This window comes from Halichoeres trimaculatus, unplaced genomic scaffold (genome assembly GCF_033239565.1).
Source record: "Halichoeres trimaculatus isolate MK-OKI-2021-1 unplaced genomic scaffold, fHalTri1.1 fHalTri1_scaffold_1, whole genome shotgun sequence".
Lineage (NCBI taxonomy): Eukaryota > Metazoa > Chordata > Actinopteri > Labriformes > Labridae > Halichoeres > Halichoeres trimaculatus.
In genome coordinates, this window is record NW_027437179.1 from 5,083,374 (window position 1) to 5,108,572 (window position 25,199).

Genomic DNA, 25,199 nt, shown 5'->3' on the forward strand with positions numbered 1-25,199 from the left:
AAAGATCGTCTCTACCGTCAGTTCGTCACTATGTTATTACCGCAGCATTATTGTGGTCCAGGTTCACAGTGCATGTCAGACCAAGCATGCAAATATCACAGTCTCACAAGTATTACGACGTCTGCTAAAACTACAGTGTTTTAACTGCTAATTCACCATGTAAAGCCGAGCTGCTCAGCAGAGCAGAGTCCCTGCATCCAGCACTCAGTCAGTCGGCTCTTGGTGGGTGTATCCCTCGGTGGCGGTTGTGTGACTAACTGACATCACAGAGGAGGAGCTGCTTTATCAGATTACTCCAATAAAAAGAAAGGATCCTCGTGTCGTCATGAAGGTCGAAATCTCCCAGTCAAACGTCAATGACCTATTTTCAGGCATCAAATCTCGTTCTAGGACGTCAGAAAAAATACAATATCTCATTTTTTGAAAATTCAGGGGGTGTAAGGTCTTGTTTTAAAATTACTATATTATAAATAAGTATTAAATCAGGGATCAGTATGATATGTCCCCTTTAAGTCTCTCCTCCTCCATGAGCTGAGTCTGGATGAATCCTCCAGCTGCTTCCAGCTACCTGAGGCTGACCAGTGTCCAGTTTGAAGACCTGTTAGCTTGGATCAGGAACAGGACTTCTCTGAAAGCCCCATGAGGCCAAAACATTCAGACGTTACTCTGATTTAACGACAGCAGTCAGACTCAGAGGATGCTGAAATGACTACATCAGGGTGAAGATTTGAATAAAGGTGAAATACATACGTTGTCAACATCATGACTTCAACGTTGTCTGTTTTTTGAATGGACCTGATGTTTAATGTTTCAGTGGTCGTGTTGGCTGCTGTATTGTGAAAATACTGACTTTCAGTTGATCTAGCAGGAGAGAAAAATGCAGGCTAAAGAAGCTCCAAAGTGTCTGCTGGTCAGCCAATTCAGTCGCTAATTACCCGTTTATTCGTGCATAACTTAATAACCTCTCATAATCTCGTCTGTCTCTAATGAAAAAGCCGCCCCTGTTCAGTGTGTTTCTAAGTACAAATCTTAAAACACAAAAACTCCATAAACTTGACAAAACCAAGAGAAGAACCTAAGGAAATATTATTTATAGGCAACTCAGTGATGTTGTAACAGTGGAGTTTATGAAATGTACCTTTAACAAGATGTTCTGTGTTGCGTAGTATTGAGGACATGTTTAGATGTGGTCAGACTCTTAAGGTCTTGGCACATTGAGTTTGTTTTTTTTGGATGTGTATTTTGGATCCGTAATCCCCCCCCAAAAAGAAAAAAAAAGTCACTCACAGACACCTTACACACTAAATCTGATATGTTCATTTTTGTATTAATTGTGGAAAATTTGTAGTACACAAAATGCACACACACGGACACAGGCACAGGCGCACAGACACACCATCACACACATATTCACAAGTCTTTATCCATCATCTAAACATTGCCTGAAATGTGTCGAGAAAATTTGTCAGAAAATGTGATGTTGTAAGTAGCCTACGGTGTCTCTGGATAGTCAAACTACCCAAGAAACGAGCTGGGGGGTGCAGAAAAAACATTGAACCTGTTTTGCAAAAAATAATGACACAATAAAGTTTCGGCTTCAGTGTGCAAACGTGATGATTAAACGTGGGGTCAAATTTTTTTTATATGCATAAATTTTGGATGACAAAAACAGACTCAGTGTGCAAAGACCTTTACACCAGGGATGTCAAACTCGTGCCATGGAGGGCTAAGAGGATGCAGGTTTTCTTTCCAACCAAAAACTCCTCCGGCTGATTTCACTGATTACCTCACCTTCAAACAGAGAGCAGGGACTAATCAGTGAAATCAGCTGGTGGAGTTTGTGGTTGGAAAGAAAACCTGCAGCCTCTTGGCCCTCCATGGCACTAGTCTGAGATCCCTGCTTTAGACTGTATGACGAGTGGATTGCCTGGCTCTGCCTTTACTATTGGACTGGTTTAAATCTAAGATACCTTCGTTACAGGTGCCACCACTGTGCGGCTGGAGACAAGAGAACCTCAGTGGACCAGGTAAGAAAAGTTTTTAAGTATGTATATTTTCTTTTGAAAGTTTAATCTGTTCCTGGCTCTCCCTCCCAATGTACTTTCCTATTCCTGAAAAAGCTTCACAAGAATACCAGCTGTCAAACATCATTGAAAAAATCCAGTTTTTAGCGTCTAATAACTGATAAAAAAAACTTTTCAAAAAACTTAATATCATCACAGCATACAGATGTGAGAAACATTTCCATTATATTTTTCTCCTTTAAATCACATTTTCTATAGTTTTTCTTAAAGTTTGACCACGGCTCATGTGGAATGACTGGGGAGACCTACAGTCATCCAGTCACCAGGGGGAGCAGTTTTTGTGGCGGCCTCACTTTGGGGTCAAGATGGCATCCATTTTTTTTTTACAGTCTATAGTCGGACTATGCACTTCCCCCCTATTTATTAATTTTTTTATCTTTTAAAAAACAGTGATGATTAAGAAAAGCCAACCATATTTTTAACAATACGACAGTAGCTGTTTAACAGCTCTTGGTAAGGTTAGAGTTTACTTAACGAACCACGAGCAGTTTGTGAAATCCCAGCATTTGTGTTGACCTGAGTTTCTGCCTGATGTTTTCCTCCACTGTCAACAACTTCAACTGGGCTACACAGACCCTAAACCATTACATTATACTAGAGGTAGACCGATATATCGGCCGGCCAATATATCGGGTCGATATTTGGACATTTGTCTCTTTTAAAAAGACGAATTTTGATCCTTTGTATAAAATGACGCAATTTTTGATCAGACACAAAAAAGACGAGCACCTCAAACTTGTGGAACCACTTGGATACATTACATACTTTTGTTCAAATTATATTGATAAGTTTAAATTTCTTTTTTGACATTTTAAGAAGAGTGTGAATGTTTACTACTGCTTGTTACATTGTGTGTTTACTCAGACAAAATATTTCATTGTTTTGAAAGCTGAATAAATGTTCAGCGGACTGGACACGACTTGTTGTAATAGATTTCTTTAGTTGCTCAGAAATTGTTGCGTTTCACAAAAATGTGATAAATATATATTTATCTAACAATCGGCCTGAATATCAAATTGGAAAAATCAGCTATGCATATCGGCATCGGCTGCCCAAATTTGGAAAGCATTGGCATCGGCATTGGCCCCCAAAAAACCCATATCGGTCGACCTCTACATTATACAAGAGAATATCTGACAAATTCAGGGCTAAATAATCCTGAAATATTAGAGGAAACCAGGACTGATAATCCAGAAGATTTCACTAAACTGCTGGAATATTCTGGACCAATCCAGAGCTACTGTACCCAAGAACATCTGATGACTTCAAAACTGAATCTAACCGACCCAGGGCTCAGTGTGCAAGGAAAGAGAAGTGGGCTGTAAACATGTTTATTTCTGCTGTAGGTAGGGATAGGTACTGAATTAGGTACTTTTATAGGTACCGACCAAATTCTGTCAAAAGTGCCGGGAACCGATTACTAGTACTTACTAGTACATACTAGTACTTAGGTACTATGTTTAGGTACCTAAATGCATCCTTGTGACTATGAGGGAGTGGAAAAGTTGGCAATTTTCTATGCTTGACATGAACACAGCATTGCCAGGTTACGTATTGAAGATTAAATGTGTTAAAGTGAAAAGAAATTATTTCGTATTATTAAACAAATTATTTTTTTAACACATAAACGAAAAAAAAGTACCAAAATTTGGTACCCTTGAGTACCGATACCAATAGCTAGGTACTGGGCATCAGTACATTATTGTTTCAAAGTGTAAGGTTTCCATCCCTGGCTGTAGGGGTGGACATTTTTGTAAATGTAGGACACAATGGGTTTTCCTGCAGACAGCCTCTAGTGGACACCTTAGGAACTGCAGTTATCTGCACTTCTGCTTCAGCTTCATTTTTTTCTTCAGATTAATTTTTACTTGGAGGTATTGGCGACCTGGCGGTTCAAGAGTAAGCCCTGTACTCATAGTCCTGGTCTCATTGGTCGCTGGTTAGATTTCTGCCCCTACTAGGGTTGCACGATATTGGAAAAAACTGACATTGCGATTTTTTGGGGGTTTGCGATATATATTGCACTATTAAAGATAAAAGAATTTTCACCAGATGACTTGAATAGCTCTGTTTGGGAAGAATTTGGTTGACTCACAATGACACCATTGTATTCCTATGATACCGTTAAATCCAGGCTAAGGTGGTTTATCTGTGAATGATGAAGATTGCTGTATATGAAAGGGATCCAGGAGGCCATGTCTCTGTACAAAAGGGAATAAGTTTCAATTTCAGTTGCTTTTTTCCCATTTCTCCAATAAATGGGGGAAATGCGATAGTCGCATCACATGCGCGATGTGACTATTGGGCATGTGCATATTGCGATGGCGATGTTCAAACGATATATTGTGTAGGCCTAGCCCCTACATTTCATGTCTGCCCCCAGCCGTCCTGTCCCATACAGGAGAAAATGCCCCAAAAGGATAACTTAAGAAACGTAGCTTGCACAGAATCAGTCTAACCTGAATTTGGATGACTTCTGCCGTGTAAACTCAAATGCAACCACTTTTATTGCTTTGCATTAACTTAGTGTGTGAATCTGCTTCTCTTTAGATCTGAACACACCCTAACAGCGCTGCTCTCAACAAGTTGTCTCTTCACCTTAATTAAATCAGTTACTCTTAACTTCATTTAATGAAGAACCTCAGAGTTCATTTCTCCTCCTGATGCAGGAAATGTGCACTGACTTTGAGAGATCCTGTGGTTTGATATTGATTGGAGACAGGACGTGCAAACTGGAGCCTCGCTGTAGTTCATCGACGTCTCTCAGAGAGCCGCTTATCTGGTTACAACTAGAAGCCGCGTTTCTGCCTCAGTCTGATAAGTGTGAGAGGAAGACTGTCTGACTCCACCTCAGCCAGGAGGAAATGTGATCGTGTTACTCAGTAATATCAGAAGATAATGTCTTTTCTCTTTAATTCATCCATCCTGAAATAAAATCACACTGTAGATATTAAATCAGATCAAACCCGCTGCAGGGAAGAGCTCACCTGATACCTGACACCTGACACCTGAAAGCCATGTGAACACTTTGTAGCTCTTATAGATGAGGAAGATTCTCTTCCCTCATCCTCTGATCTGACTCTAGGGTTGGAAATGTACAATATTTACTCATTTTTACAAGCTTTGCATGCTGATACTGACCTGTTTGCAATATTTACTGAACCAAGAGACATTTATGGCATTGATTTATTTGTCAGGGAAATCACTCAAACAGATATGATAACTGTTCAAACACGGCAGGTTAAAGTCTGATTCCCTCTTACATAAACACTCGGGTCACTCGCTGACCTGTTGCAACACATAAACTGGTGGGATGTTCAAACTCTGCAGCTATTGATCAGCTTCTGGAAAAACCATCCTGTTTGTCTATCTGTTAAAAAATAAGCTAAGAGCCCTGCAGAATATTGGACCGCAACACAGCGAAGAACCTTTCACACCTTTTCCTTTTTGGTCACGCTGAAAACCAGGTTTGATTTTCATTTCTCTGGTTTTGACAAAAATCTGCCAGAACTTCTCGAAAATGTCCCAGAAGATGTTTTCACTCCAAAAATGGGTCGATAAATGGCTCCGATTTCTGCAGACCAACAACACCTTCTTTTTTCAAGGTTCCAACATTTAAACTTTTGTTCAAACAACATCACAAGTCAGAGAATCCTGGGTAAAAACCTTTGAACACAAGAACCCTGAAACTTCTACACAAAAAAAAAAAAAACGGACAGAAACATCATGAACAACCGGACAAGTCAAGCCCAGAAACTGGAGAAAACTTGATCTTGATATCACTCTAAAAATACCTTAATGAACAAAACCAAAACATCAGAAAATACTGCATCAAGTCAGAGCTATTACACCAGAAATCACGGACCAGTGCAGGACGTGCATATCAGGGAAAATTTGACTGAACCATGCAATGGTCATTTTTGGACCGGATAACCCCAAAATTTTGCATTAAACCAGGACTGTTAATCCAGAGGATTTTTTTTTTCTTTTTTTATAAATCAGGGCTTAAAGATCAGGGAATGCTTGACCAATCTGGGTCTCATAAACTGGGGAACATTCAATAATTTCAATCAGCAGAAGACATCCAACCAACTCAAGACATTCTCTAAACCAGGCTTAAAGTACAGAGTACACTGGACTGAACCAAAGATAAAAGACTTGGGGATAACAAACTAGAGAAGACCAAAATCACCAGAAAATTTTGGACCTAGCTGAACAAAACCACTGGTCAGTATTTCACTGAAGGGGACCAAAAAATCAAAGGAATAATGGACTAAACCAAACCAGAACTACAACACCAGGAAATGTTGAACCATATTGGAAATTAGAGCTGCACGATTTGGGGAAAAGGTGCGATTAGCGATTAGGTGGACTATATTGCGATTGCGATTGTGCTTGCGATTTAATAAAAAAAGTTGTGTCATGATGAGTCTACAGACTTGCTTGGTTATCATGGAGAAAAATCTAAATTGCATGTGCTGACATTGCGATTGCGATATCCTCTTTTGCGATTACGTAATTGCATGTGCTGACATTGCGATTGCGATAATCGTGCAGCCCTATTGGAAATTCAAAAAACAGATGAATACTGGATTACACCACAAAACCAAACCAAACCAAACAAAATAATGATAAAAAACAAAAACAAAAACAAAACCCAGAGAAGAGCCAAGAAATGACTTGATCAAACAAGGACTGGAGCCCCTAAACAATTGAATTAAATCAGGACTAGGACCTGCTGAAACACTGGACCAAGAGAAACCAGAACAAGGACCAGCTAGCAGTATTAAATAGATAAACGATGAAAGGACAAATGATTTTTATATATGATGTACTATGTAAATAATATACCAGTAATGTTTTTTTTTTTTTTTTTTTTTTACCAAATTGATATTAAATCGTGAGATTTAACAAAACATTTACGAGCCTCAATCATCACAGAATATACGATACAACAATAACCAAAACCCTGACAATACTGGACCAAATCAGGGCTAGAAACCAAAAAACTGGATCAAACAGCATCAACTAAAACACCAAAAAAAGATTAAAACAAGGTTAAAACATTTTTGGCCATTATATGAATACTCCAACAAAACCAGGACCTGTTAGGAGGGAAAATGATAGACAAGACAAGAACCAAGAAACCAAAGACTACAGGATGATTTTAAAACCACACTGAGATGTAAACACTTTGAAATGTTTTACCAAACCAAGAATAGAAAAACAAAGAGTACTGGCCAAAACGAGTCTAAAAACACAAAATAGAAAATCCTAAAAGTAGGGACTGATAATGAATTAGGTACTTTTAAAGGCACCGACCAAATTCTGTCTGAAGTACAGTGCACCGATTCACGTGAAAACATAAGGTAACATGTTTAGGTACCTAAATGCATCCTTGTGACTGTGAGTGAGTGGAAGAGCAGGTGATTCTCCATGCTGAACATGAACACAGCATTGCAAGGTTACATATTGAAGAATAAATATGTTAAATTGAATTGAAAAAAAATATATTCATAATTAAAAAATTGTATATAATTTTTACCACATACAGCCAAAAAAGTACCGAAAAGTGGTACCGTTGGGTCTCGGTACTGATTACCAGGTACCAAGCATTGGTACTGTATTGTTTCAAATGTGAAAGGTACTCATCCCTATCTAGAAGTGCCCAAACCAGGGCTCAGAGCAGACATTATCAAACCAATTCAGGGCTAAAAGCCAACCTGGGGCTAGAACATGAAGAAACTGGACCAAATCAGGATTAAAATAAAATAGAGAAGAGCGGGAAAAAAAGCTGGTGGAAGCTCTAACTGTCAAGTCCACACATGCAGTAAACTCGAACCAGCATCAGAAACATAACATCAGCTCTTCCTGACCCAGCTTCCCTATACTTTCTAACAAAACGTCCAAAAAGCTGTTATTACATAAGGACCTCAGCATAGTGTTGATCAAACGCCCACTCAAGTCAATCTTTCCTGCCAACGCTGACTTCATCTTCATCATCCCACACCCAGCTCGTCCACACCAACATCACACCAACATCACACTGCTTTCATGATCAGTTAGCACCACACTGCTCTCCAGCACATGACTCAGGACTGTAATCATTCAGGGAGGGTTTGAAAAACAATGAAGCAGAACATCCCAGAAACACCACCAGTGGAGTACTCCTTACTCGCTCAGTGTGCAGAGACCAATCAGAGGTACCTCATTTTAGCACTTCCCATTTAAGTGTTTATTTTCTTTTCTAGCTATTCATTCACATATAAGAGTCAGGAATTAGAAATCTTTCGCACAAAAAAATGGTTATAAGAGTTTTAACTGCTAACAGTATGTTGCAAAAATAAAGTTTTGCTTTCTTTACTGAAAACTTTATACACTGAGCTTTGGTTTAGTATTTTCAATGCAAATGTTGAGTTACATCGAAAAATGAAGTGACTTCTTATTAGCAATACACCGATATGTTTTTTCAGGGCCGATACCGATACAGATTATCAGTAGTCAAGGAGACCGATAACCGATATCTGGGGCCAAGATTAAAAATATAAAAATATAAAAAGCTCCCCAAAGTTTTTTATAGCAAGTCACCATTCAGACGGTACGGTGGATGAGACAATGCTAGAGACGCGGCTGTATTGGAGTCAAAGTAACACAATCTTAAATTAATATTCTTATCCGCCATCAGATTAAAAAAAAGGCAGATGTGCCCGGCCGATAATCAAGTATTCAGAGGTTTTACTCAGGAAAAAAAAGGAAAAAGAAGTAGTAGCTGTTGGGATGGACCAATTATGTCCCAACCGATAATCGGTCCATCACAACTTCTTATTTCTTTGTTTCCTGAGTTAATTCTCTGAATACTTCCCCTCACCTACACAGACCCAAACATTTGTTCATTTGCCATCTCAAGGTCTTAAAAAATACTCTATTAAATGCAGTAAAGTGAAGTAAGTAAAGTGCATAAACTTTCCAGAATAATTTAATCTATTTCAGGAAATTAAAATGTGTAATTCTGTTGCAACTAAAAAAAAAGGTTTTATATTTTTTACTCAAAGCAAAATTAAAGCAACACAAACCCTCATATTGCAAAAAAAAAGAAAAAAAACAGGGCTTTACAGATGTGTTTTGCAATAATAAAATCACAAAAGATAAATGATTATAATGTAAAAGCTAATGTAAAAATATTCGACTGGCTGTTTGTGAACTTATTCTATTTAACCCCTTTGTTTGAGCGCACACTGAGTGAATTGAGAGTTAAAGGATTGTCAAACTGTCTGTTAGTCTCTGAGATGTCTGAACCCTCAGAGTGAAATGAAACACAGCATGTAAAACCAAAAACCGAACAGTGCAGCTCCAAAGTGATGCATCAGAGTCTGAGGTCTTCATTCACACACATTCATAAAAAGAAGCTCCTGCAGGAGGATCCAGGACCAGAGCCAGTCCTCCTCTCAGTCTTACCGGACTTTACCATCCCCTCCCTGCCTGGGGTGAGCTGTTCCTGGTATCTAGTTGTCTGATCCATTAGGTCCAGGTCTGGGCTGATCCACATGTGTTTCAGTGTGTGTGAACCTTCATGCTCCCTGTGCGAGCACTATAGCTCCTCTCCTCCGGACTGAACCATGCCGAGTGTAAAACAACCGTCACATGATCCTGTCAGTGTTCCCCTGCCTCCCTCAAAGCCCCGCCTCCTCCTCCTCCTCCTCCTCCTCCTCCTCCTCCTCTGTGTAACCTGCTCTCTGCCTTTCCCACGCTGCCTCAGTTCATTCTCTAACTGCAGCAGGTTTCAGGTGTTGTGATAAAAATCAGAGGAAACAGCAGACCTGTCTAAAGACGGTGGTGTCCACCCTCATGTTCGCTTGGTTCATGTAATTCTTGGAAACGCAAAGTCAGAAATCTAGATTTGGTAAATTATTTGAGATTTCCTCTGAGCAAAACATTTCTTTCACGCCTTCCACAGAAAGTCTAAAAAATAATTTGGTTAGTTGCAATTAAAAAGACAACAACCAGGTAACACCAGATGCTCCACTTTGCTTCGTTTCCATATTCACTCGAGAAATTTTTAAACTCAAGGCAGGAAGCAAATCACTGCTGATATCCCTGTGACTTATGCTTGGAAATACAGAAAGGTATGCAACACAAAGAAATAATAACATTCGGTGTAGAAGACACATAAAAAACTCTGTTCATCCTAAAAAAGTAAGCTGGGATCCTTACACTAGTGCCACCCGTACACTGTCAAAAGAAACTGAGACTAATTTATTTACCGTTTTCTGATTCTACATCTTGACACTGTTTTTATTCATGCCGTGAAAAGGCTCACAGCATTGTTTGTCAAAAGTATACATGGAGAATGTAAGAGTGGAATTCTGTCTGTGTTTTCTAAATGAATCTGCAGATTAAAATGATCCTCATGTTGTCGTTGAACAAACCTTTCAAACACCAGTCAGGAAGCAGCTGGTGGCTCAGCGCTTCAGTAACAGACTCATTACAGTCTGAGACACACAGTGAGAAAGCAGTCAGGAACCATTCACAGATCAGACTCTGCTCCCAGAGTGCACCATTGTTCTCTAAGTCGGACAGTAACCTGAGAGGGACAAACTAACCTTTGCTGTTTGGGTGCTTTCCATTTTTCACGTACTGCTGCTTCGTAGGTGGCTCGTGGTCGATGCTGTACGCCTTCTGAAAATGAAAAAGAGAGGAGAAAAGTCAAAATCTGAAGAGCATTTCAGTTCAAAAAACAATCTTTGATTCAAGAAAAGTTAATTACACATGTAGAATTTTCTATATAACACTTCAAGTACAACGACTTGAGCTGTGGCACTGTTGTGATCCCACAATGCAACTCAACTAGTTAAAGACTGATCTTATCATCTGTGTCTCTAAAACACTCGATCCTGATTGGCTGTTCCCCCACAGCAACTGTGTATTATTACTTGACAACAGTATTCTCATGACACAACTGTGTTTGTTAAATATTTTAATCTCATGATTTAACAACTTTAATCTTGTTTCATTACAACTTAATTTCTTTACCATTCTAACTTTATTCTTGTGACACGACTTAAATCTTGTATCATGAAGACTTCACTCTTGTAACATCAAGACTTTATTCTCGTAACGTCATAACTTTAGTCTTGTAAAATTGCAACTTCAATCATATTCCTTAAGACTTTATTCTCTTATTTATTATTGCAATTCTGTTCTTGTGACATTACATCTAAAATCATGCGTCAGTATGATTTAATTCACATAACATTAAGGCTTTAATTTCACGACATCACAACTTCAGTCTTCACTGAAAATCCATTCTCCTAACAGTAAGATCTTATTCTTGTAACACTGCAGCTTAATCTTGTGACTTAACTATGATCTTGTAACATTATTTTTTTATTGATGACATTACTCTAAAATCTTGACATTACAGTTTTAATTTACGTATTATAACAACTTAATTCAGTAACATTTCAGCATTAACCACTTAAAACTACTCCTTTAATCTATTATCACTACAGTTTTATTCTTGGAACATTGCCACTCAATTCTTCAAACATAACTTTTTTCTTGTAACATTACAATTTTAACATATTAAGATTATGTTTCAATTATGTATCATTATAATTTTATTAACATAACAATTTCAGTTTGTGACAATACAACTTCAACCTCTTGACGCTACAATTTTAGTCTTATTTAGTAACATTACAGTTCAATTTCCTAACACTGTGACAATACTTTTCTAACATGGCTTTATTCTCATAAATTTAGGATTTTATTCTTGTGAAATTATGTTTAAGAATTTATATCATTATGATTTTATTTATAGAACATTATTAGTTTTATTCTCGTAACATTGCAAGTTTTATCTTATTAATTTACAACAGTTGCAGTCTTGCAGCAACTCAACTTGGATCTTGTAGCATTAAAAATTGATTTTCCATACATTACATTTTATTATCTTAACATTTCAACTCTAATCTTAAACATTACGACTTTTTTCTTGTAACATTATTTCTTTATTATCTACGTCTTTTATGTATTGACAGTTCCTTTGAGTGACACTAATAGTCCTTCGTGGAAAACAGATACAACCCCACCATAAAACACACACAGTGTGGACTTTGGCCTTGTTAGAGGACTGGCTGAGAAAAGTCATTTTAAGTCATGTCAGGTCAAGCTAAGCTGTATCCAGTTCATTTTCACTGACTCAGTCAGTGTCACGCCAGATCACGTAGGGTTGAGTTATGTCGAGTGGAGTCAAGCCACGTCATGTCGCCAGGGTTGGAAATTTAATTTCTGACCCACTTGCCAAGTGGCAAGTAGGTCAAAAAAGTTACTCGCCAACCAGATTTTCAACTTGCCAAATGTTTAACCCAACAAATTGCTTTACTACTGTACTCTGACATCATTAATCACATTTCAGGCATCAAAGTAAATCGTAATATTAGTCATTCTGTTCTAAGTCAATTGTAACGTGTAAAAACCTTATGTATTAACCGTATAAATCGAAATGTAGCAATAAGTAGCACACACGTGATGTAGACTTAATCTGTTTATTCAATCCATCTTTTCAAAACGATTGCCTGTTCTTGGGTGCAAGACATGCTGCCATGTTCTGCACTGTTCTTCAGTTAGCTTCTGAGTCAGAAAGTTCTACTCCGCCAGAATAGAGTCCTCAGAGTTCTCAGAGTCCTCGGAGTTCTCAGAGTTCTCAGAGTCCTCAGAGTTCTCAGAGTCCTCAGAGTCCTCAGAGTTCTCAGAGTCAGACAATTTATGCTTTCTCTTCCCTCCATCCATGAACTCTGGTCTTCTACTTAAAATCCTACTCGTCATGTGACAAGTCGGCTAAAAATCCTTGATGCCAAACAGAAAAAATGTTCGCCAATGGCGAGTGGCGAGTGCTAATTTCCAACGCTGCATGTCGCATTACATTTTTTTTCTTAATTTAACCTTTACTTAACCAGGAAAACCTCATTAAGATTAAAAATCTCTTTCACAAGAGTGCCAAATAAGTTCTCGAGTTATTTAAGTCAAAATACATGGAGTCAAACACACCAGGTCACATTGAGTTGAATCCTGCTCTTCAAGCTTACTTCAATCAGGTTAGACCTGCTTGGGTTTCAGTACTAACTCCATTCCAGTATGATCAAACCTCCTCAGTTTAAGTTAAGTCTGGTTACGTCCGGCTGAGTAAGCTGACGATGGTTTGAGCTGAGTCATGTTGAATGATTTAAGCTCCAGTTGAGGTTATTCATCTTAACACATGTCCAGTCGTTCAGGTTTGTCTGGATTCATTTCAGTCCAGATGAGTCGAGTCATGGATTAACGGTGTCCAATTAGATCACTGTGTCAGTCTAAATCAAATCATTTTGAATCCACCCAGGTCGATATGTTGGTAAGACTAGCTTTGGTAAATGGTGTGTTTGAGCCAAAGCATGACCAGTTGACTGGGTCACAGTCAGATTAGTTGGGTCAAGTCAGGTTGGTTAGATTCAAGCCAGGTTTGGTTGATTAGGGCTGTGCCAGCTCAGTTTGAGTCAGCTGAGCTAAATTTAGCGTAGTGGATGGGTTCGTAGTCCTATAACTACAGTAAGCTCTGAGAGACAGACACGCAGACGTCAGTCAGCACCACTGACTGTTGGCTCCATGTCCTGCTGTTGAGGAAAGTCGAAGTAGTAGTCGTAGTCTGTGCAGAGGAACTGGCGGAATGAATCTGTGGGATTGGTGTCACCTCCATTTGGTGAAATAAAACCGTCTTTACCCTGTAGCTAAAGCCTGGTGTCTCCCTCAGGTGTGTCCAGTCCACAGCAGAACAGATTCATGACACACTCTGGATTACAGAAAGTTCAGTGACTCTTATGTTTTTGTTTGTTTTGTTCAGTGTTTGGCAAATTACTTTAAAGAAGTTATTAGTTATAGTTACTCATTACACTCACAAAAAGTAATTGAATTAGTAATGGAATTACTCTTTCATAACTGTAATTAGTTACCAGGAAAAGTAATTCTTGCATAACCTTTTTAAAAAACCTTTAATTTCGCAAAATAATTCAGTGTTCGAGCAGGTTTTGCTCTGGGACGTAATGTTCACATGTCTGTTCTTGCCTTTTTCATCTGTGACATTGAAGTGGTGTCTGTTAACTCCCATCCAGAAAACACCAGTTTTAACCCCACAGACCGTTTGGTACTCGGGACATTAAACCTGCAGCTCCTGTCCTGAGTCTGGCTAGATCTGCCAACTCTCAGGATTTTGGAGGGACTCTCCCGCTTTTTACCCTGTCTCTTGCTCCACTCCTGACTTGTATTTTTTCCAGATTAGCCCTTTATTATTATTTAGTCTGCTCCTGTCATCTCTTATATTTTTTTAAGTCAACACAATTCGTCTTCTTATGCCTTACATCCAAACCTCAAAAAGCATCCACCCCTCTCTCTCTAGTTGGTCTGATCCAAAGACGCTGCAGGAGATCCTCTCTGACTGCAGCTCACACAGACACACACAGAGAGCTGTGTAATATCATCATCATCATCATCATCATCTATCAATGCTTTGGCTCCAGGATTTGAACTGACTCCTTTTGATGTAGTGGAGGTCCATAGAGCTTTACAGCAGTTGGATTTAAGTAAATCTGCTGGACCTGACAATCTTGAGCCTTTCTTCTTGAAGGCAGCTGCAGACTTTATAGCAGAACCTATATGTCATATTTTTAATCTTACTCTTTCTGAAAATAAGATCCCGAGAATATGGAAATCTGCTTATGTTCTTCCTCTGTTGAAAGGTGGTGATCCTTCCATAGTCAACAACTATCGGCCGATCTCCAAATTGTGTGTTCTTTCTAAAGTTTTAGAAAAGTTGGTTGCTGAACAACTTAAGTTTTTTAGATGCACATGGATTCCTCTCACAATCATCAGTCAGGTTTTCGTAAACAGCACAGTACAATAACCCCTGCTGTTAAAGTGGTGAATGACATCATCGAAGCACTAGACGGTCGAAAATATTGTGCAGCTCTCTTTATAGACTTGTCAAAGGCGTTTGACACAGTCGACCATGTTATCCTGGCAGATAGACTTTACAAGATTGGCTTATCTAGCCAGACTGTTAATTGGTTCTCAGATTATTTATCAGATAGAACGCAGTGTGTCCATGCCGCTGGGTCATTTTCCTCTTTTCTCCCTGTTTTAAAGGGTGTTCCTCAAGGCTCTAAATGAGGGCCACTGCTGTTTACAATTCATGTAAATAATCTTTGTGATGAACTCTCTAATACTGTGTCCCACTGTTATGCTGATAATACAGTAATATATTGTTCATCTCCCTCAGTTTTGAAATCTCTTGAGTTCCTTCAGTCAGCCTTTGACACTGCTCAATCGCGCCTGACTCAGCTTAAATTAGTGCTGGATGCAGATAAATCAAGAGACCATGCTATTTTCAAATGGAAATGGGGTTGAAATTGAAATGGTAACATCTTACAAATATTTAGGCATTCTTCTTGATGACAATCTATCTTTTAAATTGCACATTGATAAACTTGCTGCTAAGCTGAAACTTAAATTGGGTTTCTTGTTTAGAAATAGGTTAAATTTTTCTCTAAAAGTTAGAAAACATTTGATCACCACAACATTTTTACCCTTGTTAGACTATGGAGACCTGCTTTTTATGAATGCTTCTAATCAGTTTTTGAAGAAATTAGATACTGTATATCACTGTGCCCTGCCTTTTATTACTGGTTGCAGCTATCAAGTTCATCACTGTTCCCTATATGCAATTGCACATTGTCCTTCTTTGTACGCACCGCATATACTCTCATTGGCTGATTTTCATTGATAAATCTATTCTTGGACTTTTTCCTACATACCTGTGTTCACACACGAGTAGAAACCTCAGCTGATATGGCCTGCGCTGTCAGGTCACTATACAGCTGCTTGTCCCAAGAGTAAGAACTGAACTGGGCAAAACTGCTTTTGCATTTTCTGCCCCGTCTGCCTGGAATGATGTGCAGAAGCACTTACAGTTGACACATCTTGTAACTCTAGGGGAATTTAATTTAAAACAATTTAAAAGACAGAGAAATTAGCTCAATTGGTTCTTGTGACTGCTCTGTATAATTATACATTCCTATTCGTTGTTTGTATCTGTAACTGAAATTTGTTTTATTTCTATTTGTGCTGCTGTCTTGGCCAGGTCACTCTTGAAAAAGAGGTTTTAAATCTCAATGAGTTTTTACCTGATTGAATAAAGGATATTATTATAGTGTTATTATATTTGTTGACGAAAAGTTGACTTTAGCCTCAGCTCTTTGTTAAAGAAGTGTCAACATGATTGTTCTCATCATTACTTGTTTGTCTGGCACTTTTCTCCACATTTTATCTGCAGCTCCTCTCTTTTTCCTGGCTGAGTGAGCAAGGTTGGATACACAGTAATTTGCGTTTGAAATAGTAATTCATTTGATTACGCATGATTGGAAAAAGTAACGGGATTAGCTTTATCGCAGTTATTCCCAACACTGGTTATATTTCCTTTCCCCATTCCTCCTCCAGTCTGATAATAGGGTGCACGCAGCGCTGCAGGAGCCTCATTGGTCAACAAATCTGTAAACAGACTTTCTGGCTTTCACTACAGACAGTCAGTGGAACTGGATCCAAATGATTTGGCTTCAGTTTTTGGGAAGACTTACGTCATCTTTCTTTTTATAAATCCATACTTATCAGTTTGGTTCAGTAGTGAAAACTGCCTCCCTGGTTGGAGGTGAGACAGCGAACAGTTACACTCACACATTATGACCAAATGCATCATGAAACCTTCCAAACACAGCTCACGTCAGCTGTTCCTTTAACAACTTCTACTTCAAGTGTTTTCATCCTCTGATCCAAACTGTCCCTCTCTTCCCCCTGCCGTCTTCCTCCTCCTCCTCTTATCCTCCCTCCACCCCCCTCCGGGTGTTTCTCAGCCGCTCGTCTCCTTTCAGGCTCCAGGTCAGCTGGAAAGCCTCCTCTCTGACTGAATGGACTTTGTGTTGGTTGCTAGGAGAGACTTCATCAGGCTTCAGCATGGTGACAAGGCCCTTACTGTCTCCCAGACCCCCCCAAACAGCCCTGAAGGATCAGGGAGGGGGTTTCTGGAGGTGACATGAATGCTGTTTACTGCTGGATGGAGGCTGATCTCAGGAGAGGTTTAATGATATTTTTCTGGTCTTGGCCTCATCACTGAGCTGTTAAAAACATCCCAACAATACTTAAATTTAGCTTTTCTGACTGATGCCAAATGTGTGAAAAAAAATGTCAGACAAAGAAAGATCCTTTCTTTAAGTAAAACTGAAGCTGACGCGCTTACATACTTTTTGTTTACTCACTTTTCCCAGATGAAGGTCTGGAGAGTCTCGTCTGGTTGTTTTCCTGAGACCTCCTCTTATTTATCTCGTCATCTTGAGATAATGAGGTTTTCACCTGGTAACAGCTGAACCCCTGTGACATCAGACGAACTGAACCCAGAGTTTCAAACACGGGAATAAGAAATAACCTCTCTTCTTAGCGTCAGCAGCGATCACGGTGACCAGTGTATCAATCTGTTATGATGGATGCAAAGGAAGTATCCCATCATCACATGATTAGGCTCTACTATCCCCAGATAATGACTTTATTTGATCTGTAATGATGTGAAAGCCGTCTTTGTCTCTCTATGGATACATAAACAAGTCAAGATGTCAAAAAACCCTGAAACTATCCATTAATCATAGAGGATCCAGTGTTGTTATTAGGGATGCTCGATTCCACTTTTTTTTTTAGATTGATACCAGTATGAGTACTCCCTCTTCGGTACTCACCAGCCACATATACATGGACCCAAATATTCCGCTTGCGTTCGGTTTATTTGCTCAAACGGAAAGAATTTAACCTTTGTAAACACCTCATTCTGAAAGAAAAGTGCCACTCTGAATGGACATTTAACCGGTTTCACAGGGGTGGAATATTCCTTTCCCCAAACCGATTGAGGTATCATGTATCCACTCAAACGGAAAGTTGTCAGGTTGCGTTCTTTCAGCGCATGCTCAGATCTGACGTAAGACGCAACAGGAGACATTCCTCAAAATGGCGGCGAGCCGTCAGCACTGGACTGCTGCGGAAAGTTTGATTTTGATCCAAACTTTGAAAGAAATGAACATAATATCAAGACTGGACTGACGACAAACTCACAATACGGAGTATTGCAACACCGTGATAAACAAACTGTCGTCCTCCAGCTTTGATAAATCTCGTGATGTTCACGTTTTTCTGCACAGGCCCCATTGACTATTCTGTTTGATTACAGCGGCGCATGTAGACCAGAGATTGGAATATTCCTTTCCATGTATACTAGTGTTTTCAGAAAAGTCATTCAGAAAGACGAAAAACTCCTCATGTAAACGTGGCAACTGATCCTGAGTACTGATGCCACTAGTACTTTTGATACAAACAGTTTAAGTTCAGTGACAGATCATTTTGAACAGAGACAGCACAGATACTCTTGACATTGATTCCAAACTGAAACACAAACAAGTCTCTCTGAGTTTACCATTTGTTATCGAATTAACAAAAGTGCAGAATAAAACTTTCAAAGTTTTAGTGATTCTTTTAAAAATGAAATAAAATGTAAAATAAAACAGTTTAACTGTTCACTCTCCCTGGTTCATTCATGTTGTCTGAACAGGACCTGGCGCATATTTGTTTTGGTGTGAAAATCCCGGCAGTGTAGCACCAACTACTGGCGAGGAGGACTTACTTAATGTAAGATTTGTTTACCTTGAGTATCGACTGCTGGTATCGGCAGCCTTCAGTTGTACCGATACCTTGAAAAAAGGCTGGTATTGAATTATAATCTTTCTGTCAGAGAGAATAAGTTCTTTGATCTCAAGATGACAAGATATTCTAGTCAAAATCCTGAAAACCACCTGAAACAAACTTAATCTGGAAAAACCAGGGCTTATAAACATAAAGAAAATTGAGTTGAAATCTCTGGATAGTAAGAACTTTGTATAAGCTTTGTTATTCTCTGATTTGGAAACAGATGAGTGACAATAGAGAAAAAATTGAAACACTTATGATGGGGAAAAAAAACAAACCTTTTTTTTTTAGCTCTATAATGCTAAAATTATGTCAACTTTCAAAAGACAACAACCCCCCGCCCAACAAGTCAGAAATGGACAAAAACTGAGGTCTTCAGAAAACAACTTCAGGTAATCTTAGGGTGTTTTATACACCTACAGTGTTAGGTCGACCCAAATTTAGATCGACCTATATTTGGTCCCGTTTGGGTTGGTGTGAAACCAAAATCGGACTCTGGTGCGCACCAAACTGGTGCAGCCAGAGGAGGTGATCTCGGTTCGGCTCTGGCCGCACCCTGGTGCGCACCAGCTGTGGTGTGAAAGCAGCCGCACTCTGGTGCGATGCAACTGTCAGGCGAACTCTGCGAGTTTGACACTAACTGCAAAATGGCAACAATGTATCAATATGACATTCCAAGCCGCACCAGGGTGCGCACTATCAGGTGTGAAAACACCCTTATATGTGTTGGCACAATTTGAAAACAAAAACAAAGTGACACGGATTTCAAGGCAGTCCCCTCTGTCCAGTTTTCGTACACCCAACCATCAGAGCCCGTTGTGTCTTCATGAAGAATTCTGTTTTCATTTATAAAATACAACGGCGTTACATTGACGTGGGGTTGGCTGGACTTTATCAAAATCAGTCCAGTGAAATGGGAATGGATCCACAACTAAGCAAGAAAAAAGGCAAAAAAAGTAAACATTCCCTGGATCATTTAAAGATGGCGTCTCTACTGACAGTTGTGTCTCAAATCAAATGTAACACGCTGATCTCTGAATGCATCATTGATATTAGCCAGCTGTTTGTTTTTGCTAACAGAGACTGACTCCATTTGCAACAGACTCGACGATGACGTCTTATTTAATACTGGAACTGGAACATATTGATAAAACAACTAAAAAGTAATAATATAAAAACTTGTTAAAGTCTCTGTGAGGAGTTTCTCAGTGAACTCAAAATGACTTAATTCTAGATAAATGCCTGATTTTAATTCACGCTTTAAAATTATCAGTGCCAATATAGGTTATTTCTAAATGCTGTTTATCAGCTTCCTGATCTGGTCGAGCAGGACTAGACTGATTACGACATGTAGAAGTCCCCATGACAACACCGTGCCACCTGAAGAAGTAAAGTAGTGAGAAGAGAGATCTGTGTTTTTCTCTGCTGAAAATGATTTCTGTGATTAATTTTGTAGTGATGGTGGACACTAGAGCCTAACAGTCAGACAGAAAAAAGACAGAAGAGCAGGAGAAAGATAAACAGGAGAGAGATAGAGCACGAGCTAAAGGCTAACACAGGAGCTAATCTGTTTGTGCTAATGTTGATTCCAACCCACAGTCAGCAGTTATTCTGCAGTGGTCTGTTCAAACTTGAGAGTCTATCAATAAAATGAAGAGTGAGGTTACGTTAGCTCTGATTGGTTGATGACTGGCAGGACATAACCAGGATTCACCAACGTTACACGTCTTTGACCGACAGGCTGTGAGAAGCTTTAAACACAGCCCGCTTCTGAACTATGCTATGGACTGATTTTAGAGAGTTCGCTAGCTGTCATGTTTCAAACAAAAGCTCTTTATAACCATAAATGAAGAAAACCTTGTCGCTTTGCACCCTGGGAAAAGCTGTCTTGAACAAAGAAAAGTAGTGTTAAAAAGAAGATCTGCTCTTCATCCATTTGCTCCCAAACAAACATACTCCTTGTTCAGAGTCGCGTCCTCAAGACTGTAGGTGCAGGTGCTCATGGGAAGCAGAGTCTTTATACTGGAAAAGCTTTTCCAGATAGTTCTGACAGCTCCTTTCACGCTAAAACACTTACTGAGACAGAGAGACTCAGAGGTGAAGATAACAGAGAAAACAAGATCTCTGTTCTGTAGAAATAAATGTATAAAACAGTGTTAAATAAATGAACCAGTACTGTATCTGGTGATGATCAAATGGTTTATGTTAAGGTTCGGATGAAAAAAACTCAAAACAAAACTGAAACTAATTTTTGATGGGTTTTTTTGTTCTTATTAAAATGTGTTTGATTGTTGATATGTTTTCTTGATCCTTTTATTTAAACATTAGCTTTGGCAGCATGTTTTCAAAAACTCTGTACCAATAAATTATTTTTGAATTTGAACTTGGATTAGTTTTTGAGGAAAAAAAATTAAATCAGTGACCTAAAATCTACCATGTCATTACGGTAAAAGCAGTGTTGTCATTTTAAGATCATGACATATATAAGTGGAGATCCTCTGAAAAATGAAATTTTCTTGTTGTTCTGAAAAACAGCGAGGTTATCTCAAGTTGATAAGTTAAGATCTTTTGAAAGATAAAGACAGAACTTATGTAAATGTGAAAATGTGTGTCTTTGTCCTGAGATAAGGAGATAAATAAGCTGATATCTCAAAGATAAGAATGACACTAACTTGACATAAAGGAAATCCAGCATCATTGTCCTGACAAAACTTAAAGTCACAGAGATAATCAGAAAACAACTGGAAAAGATTAATTTCTGTTGAAAAATAAGTTTGTAAGATAAAGAGCTATTTCAAGGTAACAAGAGGAAAAAGTAAAGATTATAGGAAAACAGTTGATATAACTTTTCACAGACGAAAGAGGAGATGTATCACTCTTTAAACTGCTGAGAGGAGCTTTAAATAAAGAGTTAAACTTTGGTAAATTCACAGAAAAGCAGAACTCAAAGGTGGAATTTGATTGAGAGTAAACCAAACAGGAAATCCAAACGTGAAAGACTTGGTATGTGAGATTAAATGATCTGAATGAACTGATCTAAAAGTAAAACTCATGTTTTAGAGTTGGATAGCCTTTGGTATCACAGCAGAGACCGGGTCAGTTCTCTCAGCTTCAAGGGAACATGAGCCAGTCTGAGATCTCAGCCTGAACCATTACAGACTGCAGAACCAGAACTGACCTGAGGACAGTCTGACCCCCGCTGGTCAGAAAGTGTCATTACAGCTCTGACTCCTCACAGGCCTCAAGAACAGGAACATGGAAACTGAGCAGAGTGTGAAACGTTTCTACACAACCTTCAGCAGGGAAAACAAATTCAAAGCATATCGACAAAGTAATTTAGCAACCGTGCCTTATTTCCCATCATGCTTTCTCTGAGGTGCTGGTTTGTTAAGTTTTAGTTCATGCTTAAAGATCCAGTTGTTTCCTGAAGTCTGGGACATCAATCGTTATGTGTGAAAGTTTGATTTTTTTTATCATTTCATGTTTATCCTTCCAAAGCTTTTCTTTAGTTTAACAGAGGAGAGTATTTGTGACACTTGAGTATATCTTTGCTCCGCCTTGTTAATGAGTGTTAACAGCTCAGAAGCAACATGAAAGTATAGATGTCATTAAAAGCAGAGAAACATTTTTCTCCTCTAGCTTCAGAAGAAAAAGAAAACTCAATGTAAAACGTCACCTGGAAATTTGTCTCACTTTAAACCAACTTTCAGAAGTGATTCAGCACTTATTTTACCTCTCACCTCCTTTTCTCACTTTTTGTGATCTACCAGGCTTTCAAAAAGTTTCTGATATGCTGCAGCAGAGTTACTTTCCCCTGTAGCTGTGAGGCAGGCATCAACAAAGTCTTAGTCTATATACGAACACACGTGCACAGAAGTCCTGGAAAATGTCTTTAAAACAAACTCAATGCGTGAGTAATCAGACAATCTTAATATCCTCTTAACCGCCAAATTAGAAAACAATTTACCCTCCCTACAGCGTGTGCTGAAATGAGTATTTCAGATCCATCCAGAAGCCGTTTTTTAATGCTGTAAAAGTCAGTTTTTTTTGGATTGGTTTGTACGTAGTTTCTGGTCTTTCTGCATCCAGCCTCATGCGGACTCTAAATGAACAACAAATTTCAGTACTTCTGTGCAGGCTTCATTTTTCTGAACAGGATGCTGCTCTTCGGTCTGACCAAGTAGCTCAGATATTTTTCAGGGGGATGAGTTGAAAACACTTTATCTGACAAATTACAACAACCTGAAGTTCTAGTTCATGTTGCTGACAGACTCAGATTGTTTTTCTGAGTGTCTGGCATTCGTAAAAGATTCCTTCAGAGTGAGACGTCTCAAAAGAACAAATTTTACCACTATAAAAATGCTATGAGGAGGATCTGTTTTGATTGGACTGCCTCGCCACCTTCGGGCCCAGAGTCTCTGCACACTGTCGTAAATTGCTTTTAGCGAGTCGTGTGTTTGTTTTGTTATTAAATGGAGATCGTATCAAAATATTTTTTTTTGTTCAAGTCAACGTTTTACTGGATACAGCATGCTGAGGTAAAGTATTTATCAGTAAAGTGACATCAAGCAAATGTTGTAGCAGCCGGCTATATGTAGTGCTATCGGCAGCCTAGTGCGCCAGTGTATCTGTAAGGTAACGTGACAATAAGTTAACACTGTCAGTTTGTAGTTTAGTAGCTGTTTATATTTAACACAGCTGGCAGTGCTTTAAGACGTGTCTGTAATGTGTAACATCAGTGAATCCTGTTCATGTCCTGCCAGTCATCTACCAATCAGAGCTAACATAACCTCACTCTTCATTTTATTGATAGACTCTCAAGTTTGAACAGACCACTGCAGAATAACTGCTGACTGTGGGTTGGAATAAACATCAGCACAAACAGATTAGCTCCTGTGTTAGCCTGTAGCTCGTGCTCTATCTCTCTCCTGTTTATCTTTCTTCTGCTCTTCTGTCCTTTTTTCTGTCTGACAGTTAGGCTCCAGTGTCCACCATCACTACAAAATTAATCACAGAAATCATTTTCAGCAAAGAAAAACACAGATCTCTCTTCTCACTACTAAACTTCGTCAACCAGTGTGGTGTTGTCATAGCGACTTAGGCGTGCCGATTTGGAAGCTACAAAGTAGCAATTTAAAACAACCTGTAAACTGAAATATTGCTGCTGAAAATCTAATTTTAAAGCAATGATTTTAATCAGGTGTTTATCTAGAAGTGAGACTTTTTCGAGATCACTTTCAAACTCCTGACAGCTCCTTTACCATAGAAGCTGATGGTCTGCCTCATAACTTTTTGTTGCTTTAAAGTAAAACAACTTCTAAAAGAAATATTTTGACGAGGGATTAAACAAAACTGCTAAGATATAATTTGTGTTTTTGCAGTAAATTGGACACAGACGCCAGTTGACCCTAAAATATGAATCAAAGCTGTGTCTTAAAAAAACACTTTAATTAGCCTTTAAAGCTGCTGATGACTGGAGTTAAGCCGATCACACCTCTGAGTGACATCAAAAACCAGCCAGCTCTTTTACCTCCGGAGGTTTAATGTGAAATCAGCTGCTGCTTTCTTAGTGAACGTTTGAGAGCAGAAAGACTTAACTACACACACACGCCTGCACACATACACACACACACACACGCTCTCTCTCTGTTGTTTCTGTATTTTTAGCAGCAGGATTTCCTCTGCTCGTCCTAATCCTACTCTGTGGTCCAAGCTGGTTTTAACCCACTGATGATCCGCATCAACACCACAAACACATAAACACACAAACTTCACATGATGTGAGTGTTTAAGGCTGTCAGTGGGCTGATCCCGGATCAGTCGCTACACAGGACCCTATATGCACAGTCACGTGTTCTTCCTCTTCCTCTGCTCGTTAATGAGCAGCGTTACGTAACCGCAGCTGAGAATACTTGGCTGCTATTTTCTGTCAGTGCTGATCCAGTTACTCACACATGAGTTCACGAACTGTTCATAGAGGAGCTCTGATTAGTCGACGTAACGCTCAAACAGAGTGACTCGAGCTGAGGACTCCAGAATCACAACATGATGCTGTACTCACAACCGTCACCACAGCTAATACAAGATTTATTTATTTATTTACAGTACAGGTAGAGACAAGCTGAGGAAAGATGTGTGAGATTTAAAGTAAAGTTAAAATGAAAACATTTTTAGACCTTGAAAGTGTTTATGAACCAAATGTTCCAAACCCAAGTTATGTATTTCTCAGGAACTACCAATGAAAGAAGTCACATTAAACACAGTTGCCAATAGATCACTCTTTCTATATGAACACAACATTTATCAGTTATT

At 39.0% G+C, this 25,199-nt stretch overlaps 1 protein-coding gene across 2 annotated transcripts in view; it reads right to left on the bottom strand.

The window, feature by feature from the left end:
• The window catches only part of LOC141791439 (protein FAM107B), a 45,469-nt gene that overhangs the window by 13,085 nt on the left and 7,185 nt on the right, over positions 1-25,199 (bottom strand). The window contains exon 2 of one of the 2 annotated variants that reach the window (XM_074671934.1): positions 10,685-10,760. In XM_074671934.1, coding sequence (XP_074528035.1) covers positions 10,685-10,760 — 76 coding nt within the window. Of the gene's footprint in view, positions 1-9,539; positions 9,714-10,684; positions 10,761-25,199 lie in introns of those variants that run through there. The other variant, XM_074671925.1, reaches the window with a different exon arrangement.